The sequence below is a fragment of the Oreochromis niloticus genome, linkage group LG8 (assembly GCF_001858045.2).
Source record: "Oreochromis niloticus isolate F11D_XX linkage group LG8, O_niloticus_UMD_NMBU, whole genome shotgun sequence".
Taxonomy (NCBI): Eukaryota; Metazoa; Chordata; class Actinopteri; order Cichliformes; family Cichlidae; genus Oreochromis; species Oreochromis niloticus.
In genome coordinates this window covers 8,780,982-8,799,430 of record NC_031973.2, presented here as the reverse complement: position 1 = coordinate 8,799,430, position 18,449 = coordinate 8,780,982, and the positions used below count along the sequence as shown (strand labels likewise).

The 18,449-nt window shown below is 39.2% G+C and overlaps 1 protein-coding gene across 1 annotated transcript in view; it reads left to right on the top strand.

The window, feature by feature from the left end:
* LOC100696649 (glutamate receptor ionotropic, NMDA 2C) overlaps positions 1 to 18,449 on the top strand; it is a 60,454-nt gene that overhangs the window by 37,452 nt on the left and 4,553 nt on the right. The window contains exons 9-15 of the mRNA XM_003453417.5: positions 4,126 to 4,294; positions 5,973 to 6,126; positions 6,519 to 6,644; positions 7,989 to 8,218; positions 12,925 to 13,085; positions 15,709 to 15,896; positions 17,679 to 17,911. Of these exons, the coding sequence (XP_003453465.1) occupies positions 4,126 to 4,294; positions 5,973 to 6,126; positions 6,519 to 6,644; positions 7,989 to 8,218; positions 12,925 to 13,085; positions 15,709 to 15,896; positions 17,679 to 17,911 (1,261 nt within the window). The remainder of the gene's footprint in view (positions 1 to 4,125; positions 4,295 to 5,972; positions 6,127 to 6,518; positions 6,645 to 7,988; positions 8,219 to 12,924; positions 13,086 to 15,708; positions 15,897 to 17,678; positions 17,912 to 18,449) is intronic.

The following is an 18,449-nucleotide window of genomic DNA, read 5'->3' as shown; positions in this document are numbered from 1 at the left end:
GCACATTGATTGCTAGTAAAGAAGATTTATCTGTCTAACATGGGGACATCTGTCATAGTGGGACAATGTTATCCCAGCCTACCCTCTTTCTGGTTCTCTTTCTCTACTTCTCGCTGGCTGGCGTGTCCCATTTGGACGGTGACCAACAAATAGGGAGCAGGAAAGAGAGAGGGAGAGAGGCGACTGGTGCTCTATAAATCAGTTAATCTTGTTGTGTGGTCTGAGCGGCTTCCCTGCAGAGCAGATGTTTAGTGTGATTAAAACTTTTTTGTCTTGCTCATTAAAAACCTTTTCTTTGGACAGATGATAGCTTCTTTTGCCAAAAGGCTAAGCCTACCTCTCCGGGCTGATTAAGAGTAGGAATTCCACACTAAAATCCAATGTCTCAAATCTCAGCTGTCTGAAATAGGATGGTGTAACCCAATATTGAGCGACCAGCTGCTAATGGGAAGCAGGTCTTAAATTAGATAAGATCTGGGGCAGAAAATTAACTGATAGGAATTTAGATAATTTACTATTTGAGATTATTTATAGATATTATAGGCAACTGATTATTCAAAATTGACAAGAGTTGCTTGTTTTATCTTAAGATGTTCTTCTCTCATTGTATACTATAAACATGAACTCTGATAGGTCACAATTTTTACAAAATTTCAAGTTATTGTTTGTTGAATACGTTATTTTCAAAGATTATTGTCTACAATGTCTTCACATGATGATCACAGGACTCTTTGAAGTCCTGTGAAAAACGAAGTACACCCTTACTGTTTCCATAGTAACTCGGAAGGTAAGTATTAGGAAATAGGAAGGTAACTTCATGACAGCAATATCAGAAGAAGATTGAAAAAGTATTAATTCTTTGGAAGGGTTGCAGAAAAGAACGCTGTAGCAGGGCTTAGGTTTACAAATCTGCATCTAAATATTTTGGAACACTGTTCATTGCAAAGATGAGACCAAAGTGGAGATATTTGATCATATACACAGAATAAACATCTCATACCAACTGTTAAGCCCAGTGATGGAGGCATGATCATTTTGGCTTGTTTTCTGGGCACCTAGCAGTCATTTAGTTGACCGTTATGTCCTCTGAATGCCAAAGTATTCTTGAGTCAAATATGAGGCCATCTGGCCTACAGCTAAAGCTTGGCCCAAAGTGGATCAGGACATTGATCCCAACCACAGCAGCAAATTTGCAACAGAATGGTTGAAAAATAAAGAACCAAGGTGTTGCAATGGTCCAGTCAAAGTCCAGACCTCAACCTGATTGAAATGCTGTGGTGTGAGAGCTGTGCATCAACACACACCTCAATGAAATTCAGAAATATTGTAATTAAGAGGACCAGAATTCCTCAACAGAGACTGAGGAAGTCATACGTGAGACTACCTCAAATTATTGCTGGTAAAATTCTACAAACTACTGAATCATAGGGTGTACTTGGTATTTCACCGGACTGCTCAGAGTACTCTGAAAATGTTCCTTTTCACATGACTGTTGGTTGTGTGCAGCAGAAGTATCTAATATTGAGGTAATTTGGTGGTGCTGGTCTTCCTCTACCTTCATGCATTGTTGCTCAAAGATAAACTGATAAATAACATTACTGTAGAATACAGTTGTTTTTTAGTAAACCATTCACATTTAAATTTATGGCAGCCAGAATTTACTATTATAGTATTACCACTCAGAGTTTGGTCCATAAGGGAATGGTTTTCTGAGTTCAGTATAGAAGAATTTCCTTCTCTTGGCCTTACGCCCATCTAACACAATAAACTGAACTGGAACGTTACAGTAAGCCAGTATCAGTGCAAGCCAAAAACCAGAAGAGTCAAGGCCGTTACAGAGAGCTGAAGTCATAAAGCCATGTCTGACTATTCCACCTCCCTCTAACCTCATGCATCCGTTCTGTCATTCGTCACGTCTTTGATTTGTCTTTCTGAGAAAATGAATCCACTTTCCATTTCAAAGTTTAGTAACGATTACATCAAGATCGCACATAAAAGTACAGAGTAGACCCAATCAAGAGTCATTAGTAATGCAAAACAATGTTACATCACTCGCAGTCCTTTAATTCCACATAACCTGTCAGTGCTTTTTCACTGATACTCTGTACTTTCTAAAAACTGTTTAATCAGCAAAGACAGGGATATCAAACCTGTGCTCCACATGCAAAAACCAGATTTCCAAAGTGTCCAGTTCTTACACCTTTTCAGATTAAAAGAAAGCGAACATTTTTTTAGGTGTTTCTTTTCTTAAAATTAAGTTATTATTCAATGTTTTTACCCTTTTGAGCTCAAATTAGGCTCATTAACCAAAGCGAGTTAACGAGTCCTTGTGAGACACAGTGTTCATTGAATAGCTTTAGCTCTGCTTGAATATCCTTATATAAACCAGTGGAGTAAGTCATAAGACAAATACTTTATTATTCATTTTAGATTAGGTCCAGCTTTCTATCCAAAGGTTTAAAATAGTAATAAAATGTTGAAGAATCACAAAGCTTTAGTATCCGTATACTTGAGTTTGACTGTTGGTTTGATAAAATATATTGTACTCTGCTTCAGGTAATGAATTAAAAGAAAATAAATGAAAAACAATGATGAGATTAATAATATAAGATTCATATTATCTGATGGAAATACCAGCTTTAATAGTTTGCACTGTGCAGCAACGAGGACGATCAGTGTGGCGCAATACTGTTGGGCATTAACTTTGTAGTGTTTTCCTCATCATTTCAACTGGATCACAGTGATGGTAATTTCACAATCTCTTCTCCTTCTTCCTCCTCCTCCTCCTCCTCCATCTGTCCTCCTTTGCACTTGCCCTCATTTCCCTCAAAACTGAATCCGCTGCCCCATCGCTGCATCGTCTGGCTGTTGGTCCGTATGTTTCCTGTCTGCTGTTCAGCTGACAGTTTCCCTTTCTCTCACTCTCTCTGGTCTAACATGCTCCCCTCCACGCTGCGCTAGTTTCTGGGCATTTGTGGAGACCGCACAGCACAGCACAACACAACTGCTGCTGCACATCCCCAGGGGACATTGTACTGTATGCGTACATGTGTTCGTGTATGAAATGGAGAGAGACGGCCCAGTTTACGCGTGCTTTAGCGTGTGTTTGTGTGTGAATTGTTAGTGGAGTGTGTATAATGACGACAGGTGGCCAGCCCCTGCAGCAATTAATTAACACTGCGTTTATCAGAGCTAGACTCCCGTGAAAGAACCAAGCCCTCCAAATGCACTTAAAATGTTTCTAAAATGAACTCTTAAGATTTGGAAAATAATCACCTTGAATGTTAATTACTCACTTGACTTTTTTCATTCAATCACTTGCTCATTTATTCACTCACGTCGTCTCTTTATCGTTCTTCAGCTCTTATGCTGACTCATTGACATGCCGAGGTTATCAGTCAGTTACGCACACAGACGCACGCAGACAGACACACACACCGAGTGACTCAGCCCTCGTAGATTTTAGACCCTCTTCTTTGGCAGCTGAATAGATGAAAGAGTGGTGGGGGAAAGAGAGAGTTTTTCTTTTTTCAGGAAGTGTGTCAACTCCATTTTCACTTTGTCTGATTTTAACTTTCCCTGTTTGGTGTCACTTTTTGAGGTTTCCATTATTTTTTATTCTATTATTTTTTTTTTCCCACAATTTCCTTTCTCTCTGTTCTCTTCTTCAACACCCCATTAAGTAGCAAGGCCACAGAGAGGAAGGGAGTGCACCCCACAAATGCTACACACCTTAATGGGCTTTGATTAGAGGCCATCACAGTCAGTCAACCATTCACTGTGGCCTCTGTCACACAGTGTGTGAGTGTATTTGTGCTTGTTTGTCATTTTTAGGCGTCGCCTCCATCTCACTGAAAGACATGCTGTTAACCGACATTGATTCTAGCTAATGAACCAGCCATTGCCTGCCCTTCACTTTGCTGCTGTAGACGATGGTGTCTGTCAGCACGAGAGCCTGCGACTATTTAGCACTCACTCTCTGAAGCAAAGTAAGACAACAGCATTGGTTTGATGCTAAAGATAGCAACAGTCCCAGCTGCCAGCGAGGATCTTTGATCACAGGATGGTTAAGCAAAGTTGTACTAACCGTGTGTGTGACTTTGCTTTTTCTCACCCTTCTTGCAGCATTATTGGCCACTCAGAGTCCTACACAAAGCTGTGCTGTAAGGGCTTCTGCATAGACATCCTGAAGAAGCTGTCCCGCACCATCAAGTTCTCCTATGACCTTTACCTGGTTACCAATGGGAAACACGGCAAGCTGGTCCGCGGCGTTTGGAACGGGATGATCGGAGAGGTGAGACATATGGCTACTGAAACTACAAGAAGTCCCTGAATCCAGCGGACCGTGCAGCTTTCTTGAGCTGCCTGCTGCCGTTGAACAGACTATTATAAAAAGGTGTATGAAGATGTTCAGCCACAGATCTAACCACAATAAATGTAAGTTATTTACGAGTAGCATATTAGACATCAGCCAAAAGCAGAACTGAATATCAAATAGAGCAACAATTATTCTTTAGTTGTCTGCTTCTTTCAACCAAAGCAGTTCTGTTTGAATTCAGGAATAGTCCAACTTTAAAAAGAGAGACACCTGTATTTAGAAGCATGGCACACATGAAGTAACATTCATTTGAACCATTTAAATATGTATGAGGCTGATTTTAGGGTTACTTGCAGGAAGTGCAGAAAGCTGTAACTGACAATTATAAGTTTCCATGCCCCCCAATACATTTAATTACAATACTCACTCTTCTTGTAGATCTACATAGATTTCTACCATCCTCCTCTTCTTCAGCTGCTAAAAAGCTGCTCCCTGGTGCACTTAGCGTATAGTGGTTATTATAAAAGCTTTTTCACTTAAAACCAGTGCTGCGTGCTAAAGCTGGAAACAAGGCTGATGAGAGTAATGAGAATAAAGTAAAAGGTTAAACCCGCAGGCTATAAAACCAGACGACTGAACTGAGACACTATAATACTCTGTGTAAGTGAGCGAAAGTACAGAGAGGTTGACGATTCTTTGGGGGGTTTTCATCACAAGTCAGTCTTTTCATACTAAATAAAATTTTTATCCACTGTTAATATAAAAAAAATAGAACTAAAAAGTGTCAAAGTATAAATTTTCACTAAACAGTACTTCAGAATAAGTCCCATCAAGAAGAGCGGGATCAGAGTAATAATTTCCTCTCAGATACTTGTCAGATAATACAATTTGTGATGAGACTAAAACAAGACTGGGAGGTTTTAAATGTTTTTACACAAGCTACACTTTTTTTAATATTACAGCCTTTATTTTTTATGTATTTTAAATTGGAAATTTTAACATTAGTCCAGCTAAAATTAAAAATGTCAGGGTAAAAGTACCTAAGAACAGTACTTGAGTAGGCTATTTGTATGCAGTGATTTCCTACAGTTTGAAGTAATGATGCACACTAGGACAAGCAGCATTAGACAGTCAAGAGTTTTGGTTTTTTTGATGGGCTTTTTTTAGGTCAGTGGTGTGATGTCATGTATATGCATACGGTGCTAACACATCATTTTCCCCACACGCACCAAGCCACGTAAAAAACAGCTGCATCTGAAAGTGAAGCACCTGAACAGGTGTTCCTCAGGAGAGACTTTTGCTTGTGTTTTTGTGCCTGAAGGCGTCGTGCTTTGGAACTGTATAATTGCGCGTGCGTGTGTGTATGTGTGTAAAAAATGCTTTACAGAAAAACTGGCTTGGATGTGGGAGCTCTTGAGATGCAGCATTTTCCCCTTGTGGAGGCTGAAATGATGAAAGAAATGTTTTTCATTTATTGCTGGCTGCTTGTGGCTTTCCTGTTTTAAAAGGATTGCTTGCAAAATGTGGAAATATTTCTATTTTAAGCAGAGTGCATGTAGAATAAAGAGGGGGAAATAGTTGACCACTCCAGCTGGCTCACTGTTGTGCTTCTGTGTTGGTTTTGTTTGCTTTCTGCTTATGTCTCTTCTCTCAGGTGCTATACAGGCGGGCTGACATGGCCATTGGCTCCCTCACTATCAACGAGGAGCGTTCTGAAATCATCGACTTCTCTGTGCCATTTGTTGAGACGGGCATCAGCGTCATGGTTGCGCGCAGCAACGGAACAGTATCTCCGTCTGCTTTTCTTGGTGAGAAGCACATTCACATTTACAATTTCCTTTGTTCAAGCTGGTTGTATCATTTGTTATCTTTGGAGTGCGATGTTGCCGTCTTTCAAACCACTTTCTTGCAGGGTGGCCTACTTAAACGAGTTCTGTCTCCATAGACGCTTCAGGAAACTTCTCATTGAGCTTTTATCCCACCAATGACTGTAGCCTACAACTAAATCCCCTAATGCATGACACACACACACCTAAATCTCTTTACCAAACAACAAAATTCAGCTTCATTCTCCCTCCTGTTATCCTGCTATCACACACGTTGACCCCGCCTATCTCAGGCTGAGGTTTTGAAACAGAAGCACAAAAGAGACTTATGCCAACCCATGTTTGTTCCTTCACTTCTCCTCCTCCTCCTCCAGAGCCTTATAGCCCAGCAGTCTGGGTCATGATGTTTGTGATGTGCCTGACTGTGGTGGCTGTGACGGTGTTTGTGTTTGAATACTTCAGCCCAGCTGGCTACAATCGCAGTCTGGTGAGCGCCAAAGGTGAGTTTTACACCTTCTTATTGGAAGAATTGATGATGGATAATACAGGACTCATAATTACTAGATCATCATTAAAGCAGAGGCAAAGTCTGTTGTTTTCAGTGTAATATGTCAAATGGAGTCAATTAGTATTTTCTTCTTTTAAAAATATCCACAGAATAGCTCAGAGCTATTCAATTTGCATCCACCAAGCATTTCAAAGTAAGCCTGCCTACAGGCCCGCCCCTCCCCGCTAGCATGTCCTGCAACCTCAAATTCCTTAACGAAATTTTGGGTTGGGTTTGGGAGGGCTAATCAATCCCAGAATTCAGCGCTGACAGAGCATGCCTCGTCTCCAGGTCCGAAAGGTCATTTTCCTGTTTTAATTAGCATTCGTCGCTTCACTAATCGAAGTGTGATTGATGGCGGTGGCACCCTCCGTTGCTGCACATGAGCAATGGTGGCAGAGAGCGATGGAAACGGGCTGATGCAGTGAAATTGTTCTGTCATTTGGAAGTTTGTAGAAGGGCATGAGATGGCTGATGAATACTTACACAGTGAACAGTAGACATATTTTGTGTGAAGAAAGAACCCAGAGAAAGAAAAAGGGCTGAACACCGTCATCAAATACTGCACTTAAAGAATCCATTCATCCACATAGAAAGAAAACAAACAAAACGTAATTTCCCCTTAACTCTGGTGGTATTTTACCACGCAGATAATTTAGGTTTGCTTAGAGATTTCTTTTTTATATTATATTTTGGCTGAAGAAAGCCCCAATCCCCAGTGAAAACAAGACTGCTCTGCTGAGGAAATGACAGCCGCAGTGGGTTTTGTAACTGAAAAAAGACTGGAAGCAACTGCAGGGATTATTAGTTTAGTTTGTCAGGAGCAAAGAAGGAAAGAATATAATGTTCTCATGGAAGGAGTCTGCAGTAAGAGGAGATCTGGGTAGAGGTACTGGTCAAGAAAACTCTGACGTCAGATAATAATTTTTCCTCTGACCATTGCAACGTGGGTATTTAAGCCAAAACAAAGCCTTTACTTTTATATCACATCACATAATTGGCAAATGTTATTTTTCAAAGTGGAAACAAATATAAAATGTCTACCTCAGTGCAATCAAGACAGCTAACTAAAGATAGTGGCGTTTAATTGCAGCAACTGATCCAGGGACAGTTCCTCAGTTTTCCCACCTCCAAACATGAAAGTTGCCTGCTATGGCGTATATGCCTTCAATCCATGCGCCTCCTTTGTCCACTTTGCTGCTTATTTCTACAAATCCAATAAAGTGATGAGCTCAAGGTCCTACTAGTTTACTCTAAAAGTGAAAAGTGAAACTGTCTCCTGTTTCTATTTCCTCAGCTCCCGGTGGTCCAACATTCACTATTGGGAAGTCAGTGTGGCTGCTTTGGGGCATCGTCTTCAACAACTCTGTCCCGATTGAAAACCCTAAAGGCACCACGAGTAAGATCATGGTCCTGGTCTGGGCCTTCTTTGCTGTCATCTTCCTGGCTTCTTACACCGCCAACCTGGCTGCTTTCATGATCCAGGAGCAATATATCGACACCGTGTCTGGCCTCTCTGACAAAAAGGTAAGACACTGAACAAAGTTTCACTTGGAGGAACAATGAGGTGGAACAGTTGCTCCCAAACACAGAGGGTTTTTGTGGAGCTGTGAGAAATGGAGAAAATCATGTCTTTTTGTTCAAATCCAGCTTATACCACATCATCTGCTCGCTGTCACTCTGCATTGACTAATAAGCCGTGAATGGAGGAGAGACAAAAGACTCACAGAAAGCCTTTAAGATGAAGTCAAGTAAAAAGACTCTGATGTGAATGTCTCTGTCCTTTTCCTATCACTGGGGAGCCCAGTGGCATGAATGACTAATCAATTACTCCCTTCTGTCAATACAGACGGTGTCTGAGCCTCAACTTGTCCTGTCAGTGTTTTGGTCTGTCCATCAATATTCTCTCTGTGCCGTCTCCATCGCTCGTCTCGCTCACACTGTTAAAACAAGATCAGAAAATGTCAAATGATTTAAAAAAAAAAAACTAAACAACAACAAAAAAAAGGGTCAACAGAAGAAAAGAACACCCACATACTTTACTTAAATGTGCATGCACATACTAAGACACATACACTGAACCTGCAAGCAGATCCTTAGAGGAGCTTCACACATAGCATAAACATCTCCCAGGCAGGGATCAGTAGAGCCACCTCAGTGATCTATGGCTGTATTAACTGACTATATTAACTTTATGCAAATGCATTATGCTCCAGAACTGGTATTAATTAGCCTGCACAGCATAGAGCTGCATCTTCCTTTAATTCAACACAACAAAAGATTGGTCAGGTTGAGATCGTACCCTCGCTAGGTTTACATGTTGCAGGTTTAAAGGACACACAATTATTTTATTTTTTTGTACAGGAGTCCTCGAAATATGTCTTCTTCTGAAAATAACATCATAATTTCCGAGAATTTCCAAAGAAAATTAATAGAAAGAAATCTGCTCTGTGGCACTAACTATGGACAAAATATGAATCTACCCAAAAGAAGAGCTTTTTTTAAACCCAAATAAATCTCAATATTTAGTTTCTTAGCATGCATAACTATGATCATTCTTTATTATTTATTCTCTATCATGAGCCAATTAGACTAAATAGGGTTTAAGTTACTAAGAGCCAGTGTTGGTCAAGTTACTCGAAAATAGTAATTAGTTACTAATTACTGATTACTTCTCCAAGAAAGCAATGTCATTATTTACTGATTACTTATTTTCAAAAGTAATTAGTTAGTTATTACTTAGTTACTTTTTAAAAACATGATACACAACCTGAATACATAATAAAGCAATAGATGTAAATGTAATCAAATGTAATCAAATGAAAAAGTCTCTTTTTTAAACTTGTTTTATTAGTTTTAATCTATTAACTTTATGCATCAAGCAAAAAATTAAATTATATGCATCTCGCTCTGACTTGAAGAAATTTGTTAAACATTTAAACCTATTCTCTGATATTCCAGCATATAAAATACACTAACTCTTTCAAATAAATGCAAGTAAAATACAGCAAAAAAATAAATAAAATAGAAAATTCAGCAGCACTAAGTCCTGTCGCTCTTAAATCTATTTTCACCTGTTTAGCAGGAGTGGGGCTGGTGGAGGTCATGTCAGTGGGCAGATCCAGGGGTTTCTCTGTGAATTTCACAAAATTGCGGTTTAGTAACGCAGCATGTTTACGAGAAAGTAACAGTAATCTAATTACTTTTTTGCAATCATAATCCCTTACTTTACTTGTTACTTGAAACAAGTAATCAGATTACAGTTGCTGCCCATCTCTGCTAAGAGCCACAGGTGGGAAGTAATAAAGTGCAAATATTTCATTACCTTCCTTAAATAGAATTTTCAGGTATCTGAACTTTATTTGAGTATTTATTTTTCAGGTAACTTTTTACTTTTATTCCCTAGATTTTTAAACAAATATGTGTACTTTCTTCTTCTTACATTTTAAAAACGGACTCGTTACTTTTGGTTTAACTCTGGAGCTAAAATGGGCCGGAAGAAGCGCAGGTGTCTTTTGCAGTACTTCAGAATCTAGCTGGCACTAAATTGCAGATTTAAAGCTTATGTGTAATGCCATAATTATCATCACACATTTGAACTGTATATGATGTATTTTGATAAAGTATGTATTTTCATATTGTGAACATCCAGCAAAACAAACTAAGCTGTAATAACTTTAAATGTTGTGTTATTTAGTGCATGATAAACAGGTTAGTTTGTAGTACTGTGGTGAATTCACAGTGATGAAAAAGATCACAAGAACATTTTTTTATTGAAAAATAAAGTTTCCAATTTTCTTAAACAGCTGGCTAATAAATCTAAGTGTAGCAACACTTACATAGCAGGTTTGTGGTCTTACTGTTCACTCAAAGCGCTTTACACAACAAGTCACTAAAGCCATTCATGCAGTGCTTTATCTATCACACATCTACAACTACAGTCAGTTTCGAATCACCAGTTAACCTAACAAGCATGTATTTGGACCTTGGGAGGATACTGGCATCCCCAGAGAAAATCCACAGGCTCAGGGAGCACAAACTACACACAGAAAATTTAAGGAGGACCCAGAACTTGCATGCTGTGAGGCAACAATGCTAATCACCGCACCACCTTACCACCCGTGAAGTTCTGAAATTTCTCAAACAGGATGAAATACTTTTTGGGGGGGATTATTTGTGAGCTGTGGATTTATTATACATAACACTGTAGTGTAGGTGTTTCATATTCAGGTTTGGAAAAATGTCTCCAGCTCAGATGAAATGGGAATCTTCTGATGCTGTATGCAAATAAGAACACATGATACAGAAGTGTGATTATAATTGGAATCATGAGGTTTTAAGTTTACAATGAAGCATTTCTACTTGTTACTTCTGTGTACTTTTGATTTTTAAAAAAAGATTATAGGAGTAATTGCTGAAAATGATTACTGGCTTAATCCTAATGATAGAAATTTATTTTCTAAAATTTAAGCTAAAGAGTTTCCTCAGTAAGAGGACTTTTTGTACAGTCATTATGTACTAAAATAAGTGTATTTTAATGCCCACATACAATATCAGACACGCATAACAGCCCTTTTTTCTATTAAAGTAATTTCAAACTGATGGGAACAAACTCTGTAGTCCTTGATCTGTATAAAATTGCAGTAACCTTTCAAGTTCAGGAATTGTTGTGTGAAATTCTGCCCTTTCCTTCCACAGAAACTGTTTTCCAAAGCTGCAATTAGTCACTAAAAGGCTGTTGATGCTACATATTATTATTTTATTAACTTAAACACACTCTGCAATTTTGTACACAAGAGGAGCTCAGGACATCGCCACCCCATCAATTACAATGAAATTGCTTTTAGAGGGAATCTCTTGATGGCCAGCATGGACAGGAGCAGCAATTACAGCAACCAATAATTCTTCAGTTGTATGTATGGGTGTCAAATTAAGATAGACTTGCACAATGTGAACCTATCCTGTAATTTCTAATCTTCTGGCTGTGATGTGGCCTTTTTCTTTTTTTTTTCAAATAGCTCATTATAACAAAAAGCCTCTCATCGAAAGCCATTGCAATTGCAGCTAAAGAGTGATTATATGAACACACATAGACGCATATACTCGTACGCTCACATTTTGATTGGCCCATTCATTCGTGCTCGGCGCAAAAGGTCAACGCTGTAACCAAGATGAATAGCTCTTTGCTGTTTACAGTCTAATTGAGCGTTAACAGACATATTTCGGCTTCATTCTGCTCTCTGCATCATCTAATCAAACACGAACTTCGATCAGCCACAGATTGAACCATGCTAGGATCATCTCTGTGCAGCGAAATGATTCGAACTCATGCATGTTGATATCAGATTTTAATAACACTGAGGTGAGTGAGTGGCTTCCATTCCATTTATACAGCGTTACGTTTAGTTGCTGATAAGATCAGTTTTAGAAAAAGATGGAATACTTTAAGATGGATTTCATTAGCAAGAACCTCAACCTGAAATATGAATGACAGGCGCTAATTGAAGATGAAGCAGGAAGCTTGGCCAGAGGCTGCAGTTTGGAGAAGGCCTCACCAAGGATCGGTGGTGGCTTCTGGGCCTAGCAGATCGCCATCATACCTTTGAGAGACGTTGAGCCCGAGAAAATGAGAGCAAAGAGTACGTGGTGCCAGCAGGCATTTGTAGAAATTTAAGTGTTTGGGGTGTGGTCCAGCTCATCAAATCGAAATAAATTATTTCTTGCCTAAGATTCTTCCTCATTTCCCTTTATGTTTCCTTTTCTCCTATTTCCAAATTCTTCTTCTTTTTTCTTTCTCCTTTCCTTCCTTTTTATTCTTTCCTCTACACATCTTCCATCTTCTTTATCATTTTTTTCACCTGTTTCTTCTGTTCTTTCGTCTTTTGCCTCCTCTTTTCCACGTCCTTTGGTCTTTCCTTTGGTTTTTGTTCTCTAACACTCCTTTTTCATGTCTTCATTTTTCTTTACTCTCCACAGTTTTCCCTGTCTACATTTTAAAATATCTTTTTCCCCTTTTGCACTTCTCCTCATCAGCATTTTTTTCGTTCTGTCCCACTTCCATATTCTTCCCTGACTACCGTCAGTCTCTTGTCACTGCTTACTCTTTTTTTCCCCCTAATCCCTTCTCTCTTTATGCTTTTCTCCTCACTGAAAGTCTCTTATTTCACTATGTGTCACTTTTCTCATGCGTCTTCTCCCCTTTCCCTTTTCTCTCTTCCTCCGTCTCCCTGCAGTTCCAGAGACCACATGAGCATTATCCTCCTTTCCGCTTCGGGACCGTCCCAAATGGAAGCACAGAGAGAAACATCCGCAGCAACTACCCCGACATGCACACGTACATGATGAAATACAACCAGAAAGGGGTGGAGGAAGCCCTAGAAAGCCTCAAAAATGGGTAAAGTTTTAATTAAATTTTAAATATATTACACAATTTGATAGGAAATTATATTTAATTGGTCCTCATCCAAGTAAAGATACAGTCATAATTAAGAGAATTTGTATAGTACAGTTGATATTTGATGCTCTTTGTGTCTATTTCTAAATTAGGCCAATCTGATGGGTGTATTTTTAGGTTTAAAGTCATTTCTAGTAGAGCTTAATTTGTATAGAAAAGAGCTGTCGAGAATGCCAACTTCACAAAGGACCAGATCATTTTTGAAGAACCATACAGGTGACTTGGCACATTTTTTATATACCAGTTGTGTGCTCTTTATATTTTTTTTACTGATTTTCTTGGTTTCAGTCTGAAATAAAAATAGATTATGAGACATCTGATCCAACATTTTCTTTCTTTTTTTTTTCTTTTTACCTTTAATTAGTAATGCAACTGCTGGAATGTGTTGTCAGTCAGTTCCAGACGTAAAAGGCCACCGACTTATGGACTGCTCTGAAATTCGGCAAAAGCGTTCACGGTGGCCAGATGATGAAGTAATTGTATCAGATACTTTGGTGTCACGATCAAGTACAAGATAGATAGGAGGTTAATGTAGTGAGATAGATCCCATTAAATTTAGTGCAGGTATCTATGAGCCCAAGAGCATAAATCGTAACTATTGTGTTGATCCCTTGACTTTTTAATCTAATGCAATGTCCTAACTTTAAACTTTATCCAACCAACTCAATTTTGTTGCAGACAGTCACTGTCTGCAGGGAACAGATATTAGCCCTTGAATACTTGCCTGTCATTGTGAACCCGTTGACGTTACCTCTTTGCCCAAAGTGTTTTTTATCTTAATTCAGCCTCATGGAGCCTCTAGCTGTAGCTTTGGGTCCAACAATATTCTTGTATCCGACAGCCTGGGTTTCTGTTCAAGAGAGGCTCTCAACTGGTGCATTTAACTTTGGCAGTATACTTTAAAAAAGCTGAGTAAAGCTTCTTTTTGATGAATTTCTACTATCAAGCAAGATTCAAACTAGATGATTGCTTTTCAAATTAACTAACAGTAATGTCAGACTAGAAGGCAGAATGTGGGCAGCAGTAAGTAAAATACCACATTCCTATTTGATAGGCTAAAATACCCCAAACCACACAGAGACTACACAACTCAGTAAGGGAGAAAGTCTATCCAAGCTGACGCTGGTGCTTTGTGAAAAAATACACCCAACTCTTGTTGGAACATGAATTAACTGCGATTAACCTTTTTTTTGTTTTAATTTGAGTTAAATGTCACTAGCCATACTTGATTACTGCATGATTACTGCTACACCTGTTGAAAAAGCATCATATTATGCCACCCTCTAATGACACTGAAGAACAGATGAGGAAAAAATCACTGACGTCTATTACTCTGGAAAGCTTTACAAAGCAGTTTCTAAGGCTTTGATACTCCACTAAACCACGATGAGAGCGATTATCCACAAATGGAGAAAACTTGGAGCAGTGGCTGGTTTAGCAAAGTTATTCCAAGAGCCCTGAACAACATCTAAGAAACTGCAGGCCTCACTGGGCCTTCAGAGACTGGGCAAACATGATATTCATGGGAGAGTTCCAAGGCGAGAACCACTGTTGACCAAAAAAGAACTCAAAGCTCTTCTCACATTTGCCAAATCTTGATCACCCCTAAGAGTTTGGGGAAAATATTCAGTGGCCTGACAAGACAAAACATTTTGGAAGCTCTGAGTCCTGACATGGTACCAGCAGTCAGACATGGCTGTGGTAGTGCAATGGTCTGGGGCTGCTTTGCTGCTTCAAGATGCCATCATCAATTCAATTCAATTCAAATAGCACAAAATTTAACTGTTGCCTCAAGGGGCTTTATTTATAAGGTAAAGATCCTACAATAATACAGTCAAAGACCACCGAGGAGAAAGCACTTGGCGATAGTGGGAAGGAAAAAGTCCTTTTAACAGGATATAAACTCGAGCAGAACCAGGCTCAGGGTGGGGCGACCATCTGCTACCATCAGTTGCCAGTTTTCACAAACACTGGATTGCAATTCTTGTTACAGCCAGGTTGTTAGTTACTTACGTTTAGGATGTAATTGCTTTTCCACACAGGACTAGGTAGGTTTGGATAACTTGATAAAAGAAGTCATTTTTTAAAAAACTACATTTTGTGTTTAGTCTGTAATCTTTGTCTAATATTAAAATGTGTTCATGAATCTAACACGTGCAAATATGACAAATATGCAAAAAGGAAAAGAGAAATCAGAAGGATTAGGAGGGTTAGGGCAAAGTTAGGCAGTGAAACACACGGTGCAGGGGATTCTGGAACAACTTCACCTACGTCTGTGGTTCATGAGGAGAGCTTACAGTCTGAAAAATCCAGCAGAACTTGTAATATATAGAATAGTTTTATTGATTGACTGATGCATTTGGATTTTAGGCTTCATCAGGGTGGAAATAAAATCATACAGAGAACATTTTAAGTAAAATATATGTATACATATATATGTATATATATGTATATATATGTATGTATAGATAGATAGATATAGATATAGATATATAGATATATATGTATAGAATATAAAAACATCAGACAGCCACTACACTTAAGATACTCCATTTGCATGCAGGAAACTGGATGCCTTCATTTATGATGCTGCTGTTTTAAACTACATGGCCGGGAAGGATGAGGGCTGCAAACTGGTGACCATCGGCAGTGGGAAAGTGTTTGCCACCACGGGGTATGGCATCGCTCTGGAGAAAGACTCACGCTGGAAACGACCTATTGATCTAGCACTGTTGCAGTTCCTTGGAGATGGTAGGCACAGATCCAAATCTTTCATTTTAAAAAGTACATCTTGTACCTGCACACACTTTTAGATTTTCCTCAACTGTAAATGTCTGTGTTTATTTCTGTCTCTCTGGCACACTGTATGTGCACCATGGATCTGGAGTCAGTCCAGTTCAATGTGTGCTGTATCAGCAGGGAAGTGGGCTTACAGGGAAGAGTTAATATCCTGCAGAACAGCAGGAAATGTTAGGGATATGATTATCTCTGTGACACACTCACACACACATATATACACGTCCTACCTACATGTACACACAAACACATTCACCATGGTGGCTGCCGCCGGTGTGGAGTTAATATCCTCCCTCCTCTGAGAGCTTAAGAGCACCCTCCCCACATATGCACACACTCACACTCACTCCAAGTTTTCCGTGATGATGTAACTAACAGTGTGTTTATGGTCAACATACGGTAACTGGGTGATAAAATGGGCCGTGCTCCCTGGAGGCCGCTGGGGAGAGCTAAGCTCAAGAGGTGGCCACCTGTTCAGAGGCCTAGAGGGGTGGCTTATGTGGTAATGATATTTAATGGAGATATGTTCAGGGACCTTACATTCTCTGACATAAAGGGTGCTGTATTGGAATAGAGGAATGCATTAACATGACCAGAAAAACAAAGAAGACAAAATATGCATATGTATAAAGCTTTTGTGTACACCTTATGCATATATATTTTTGAAGTTTCGTCCAAAACTTTGTTGAATTTCAAAAAAAAATTATAATTACCTAAATATACAGTATAATATGCACTTAATATCTTCCTTTGTCATTCACCTATTCACATTAAAGCTATACAGTATCTACACAGACGGAAATATTCAGGTCAGTTAGACATACCTGTTTTCCAGCCACACAGCTCATAGGCAACAAAGAATGAAGTTGAATAAGGATTACCACAGGTTAATTAAACTTAATAATAATCGTGATGAGTGTAAATTCATATCAGTGGTGTGAAGCAGTGCATGGATGAGCTGGCAAGTGTGTGGCATATGATGTGTGTGCAAAAAGAACAATAAACCAAATTAAACGCACTCCAATCTGAGCACAACTCTCCCAGTAGCATCCCCACTATATAGGGTTAATTAATGTAATAGAAGAGAATCACCAAAATTTTGTAATACCCCAAAAAACCCTTTGCCCTGTGACTGGGCCATTAATGTGGCCAGGGAAAGTGGAAAGACAAGTGCAAATCAAACAGTCCACGAACCCAACAACTAGACTATATTTACTCACATATTCCCAAAATTAAAGGTGGGAATACTGAACGAGCCCCCAATGGTTACGACTCCTAGGCCGCAATACAGAATGAGTCATGCAAACTGAATAAAACTATCATAGGTTTATTATGTGAAATTGAAACTTATGACATTTGAATATTTTATTTTTTATAAATAAAGCTGTTTTGTAAAAAAAAAAAAAAAAAAAAAAACCATAAAAAATTAAAACTTTTGCTCTACCCCAAAAACTTAAATCACCTTAATCACTTTAAAAACTTCATGTATCCAGAATAATTGTGTGCTTGGTTTACAACAAGCATTCACACAATGGAGCTCAGAGTTGCCTGAAGTTAGCTCTAGAGTCATACAGCTCTCGTCCTGTGTGAGTCACAAGCACTGTCCTTAGACTGTCCAACTACAGTGTAAAAAACATCTAAAACATATGACATGTTCGTTATGGAAATGGTTATCTTCAGGTTACTATAAAGCTGTCATGTCTCTTACTAACTCCCATAAACCTTCATCTCTTTTAGGAGACACCGAGCGCTTAGAGACAGTTTGGTTGTCAGGCATCTGCCAGAATGAGAAGAACGAAGTAATGAGCAGCAAGTTGGACATCGACAACATGGCAGGTGTATTCTACATGCTACTGGTGGCTATGGGCCTCAGCTTGCTGGTCTTCGCCTGGGAACACCTGCTTTACTGGAAACTAAGACACTCCCTTCACAAGTCTCACAAACTCGACTTCCTGTTGGCCATCAGCAGGGTAAGATTTGCAAGTTTGTTCACTGATTTTTGTTGTTTTATTGCCTTCGTGGAAATAGGAGCAACAAAAACAGGCAGGATAGAAAGAAAGCAGGCAGCAAAAATCAAGCGGGAATTGGGATGGGATCACTGCTGATGGCATTTGTGCACATCTGGTCTGTTCCAGGGTTGCACTGTGGTCCAGTGAGGGCACAGAAAATGCAAAAAAGATTCAGACATACATATTGAATTAATATATATAATGAATAAATTACATATATTGGATTAAATCTTCTTTTTTAACAGTTGATATGACACTTTGGTACAGAGGTTAACGCTGGGTTCCGACCTGCTGGTTGGCTGGGGCCTTTATTTGTGGACTTTGAATGATTTCCCTGTGCCCACCTGGCTTTTTTCTGGGTGCTTAGGCTTCCTGCCTCAGGTTAATTGGCCGTATGTGTTGATGTTAGCGCAAACACCTGTCTATCTCTGTGTTAGCCCTGAGATGGACCGGTGACCTATCCGGAGTATACTCCGCCTCTTGGCCAGTGTCAGCTGGG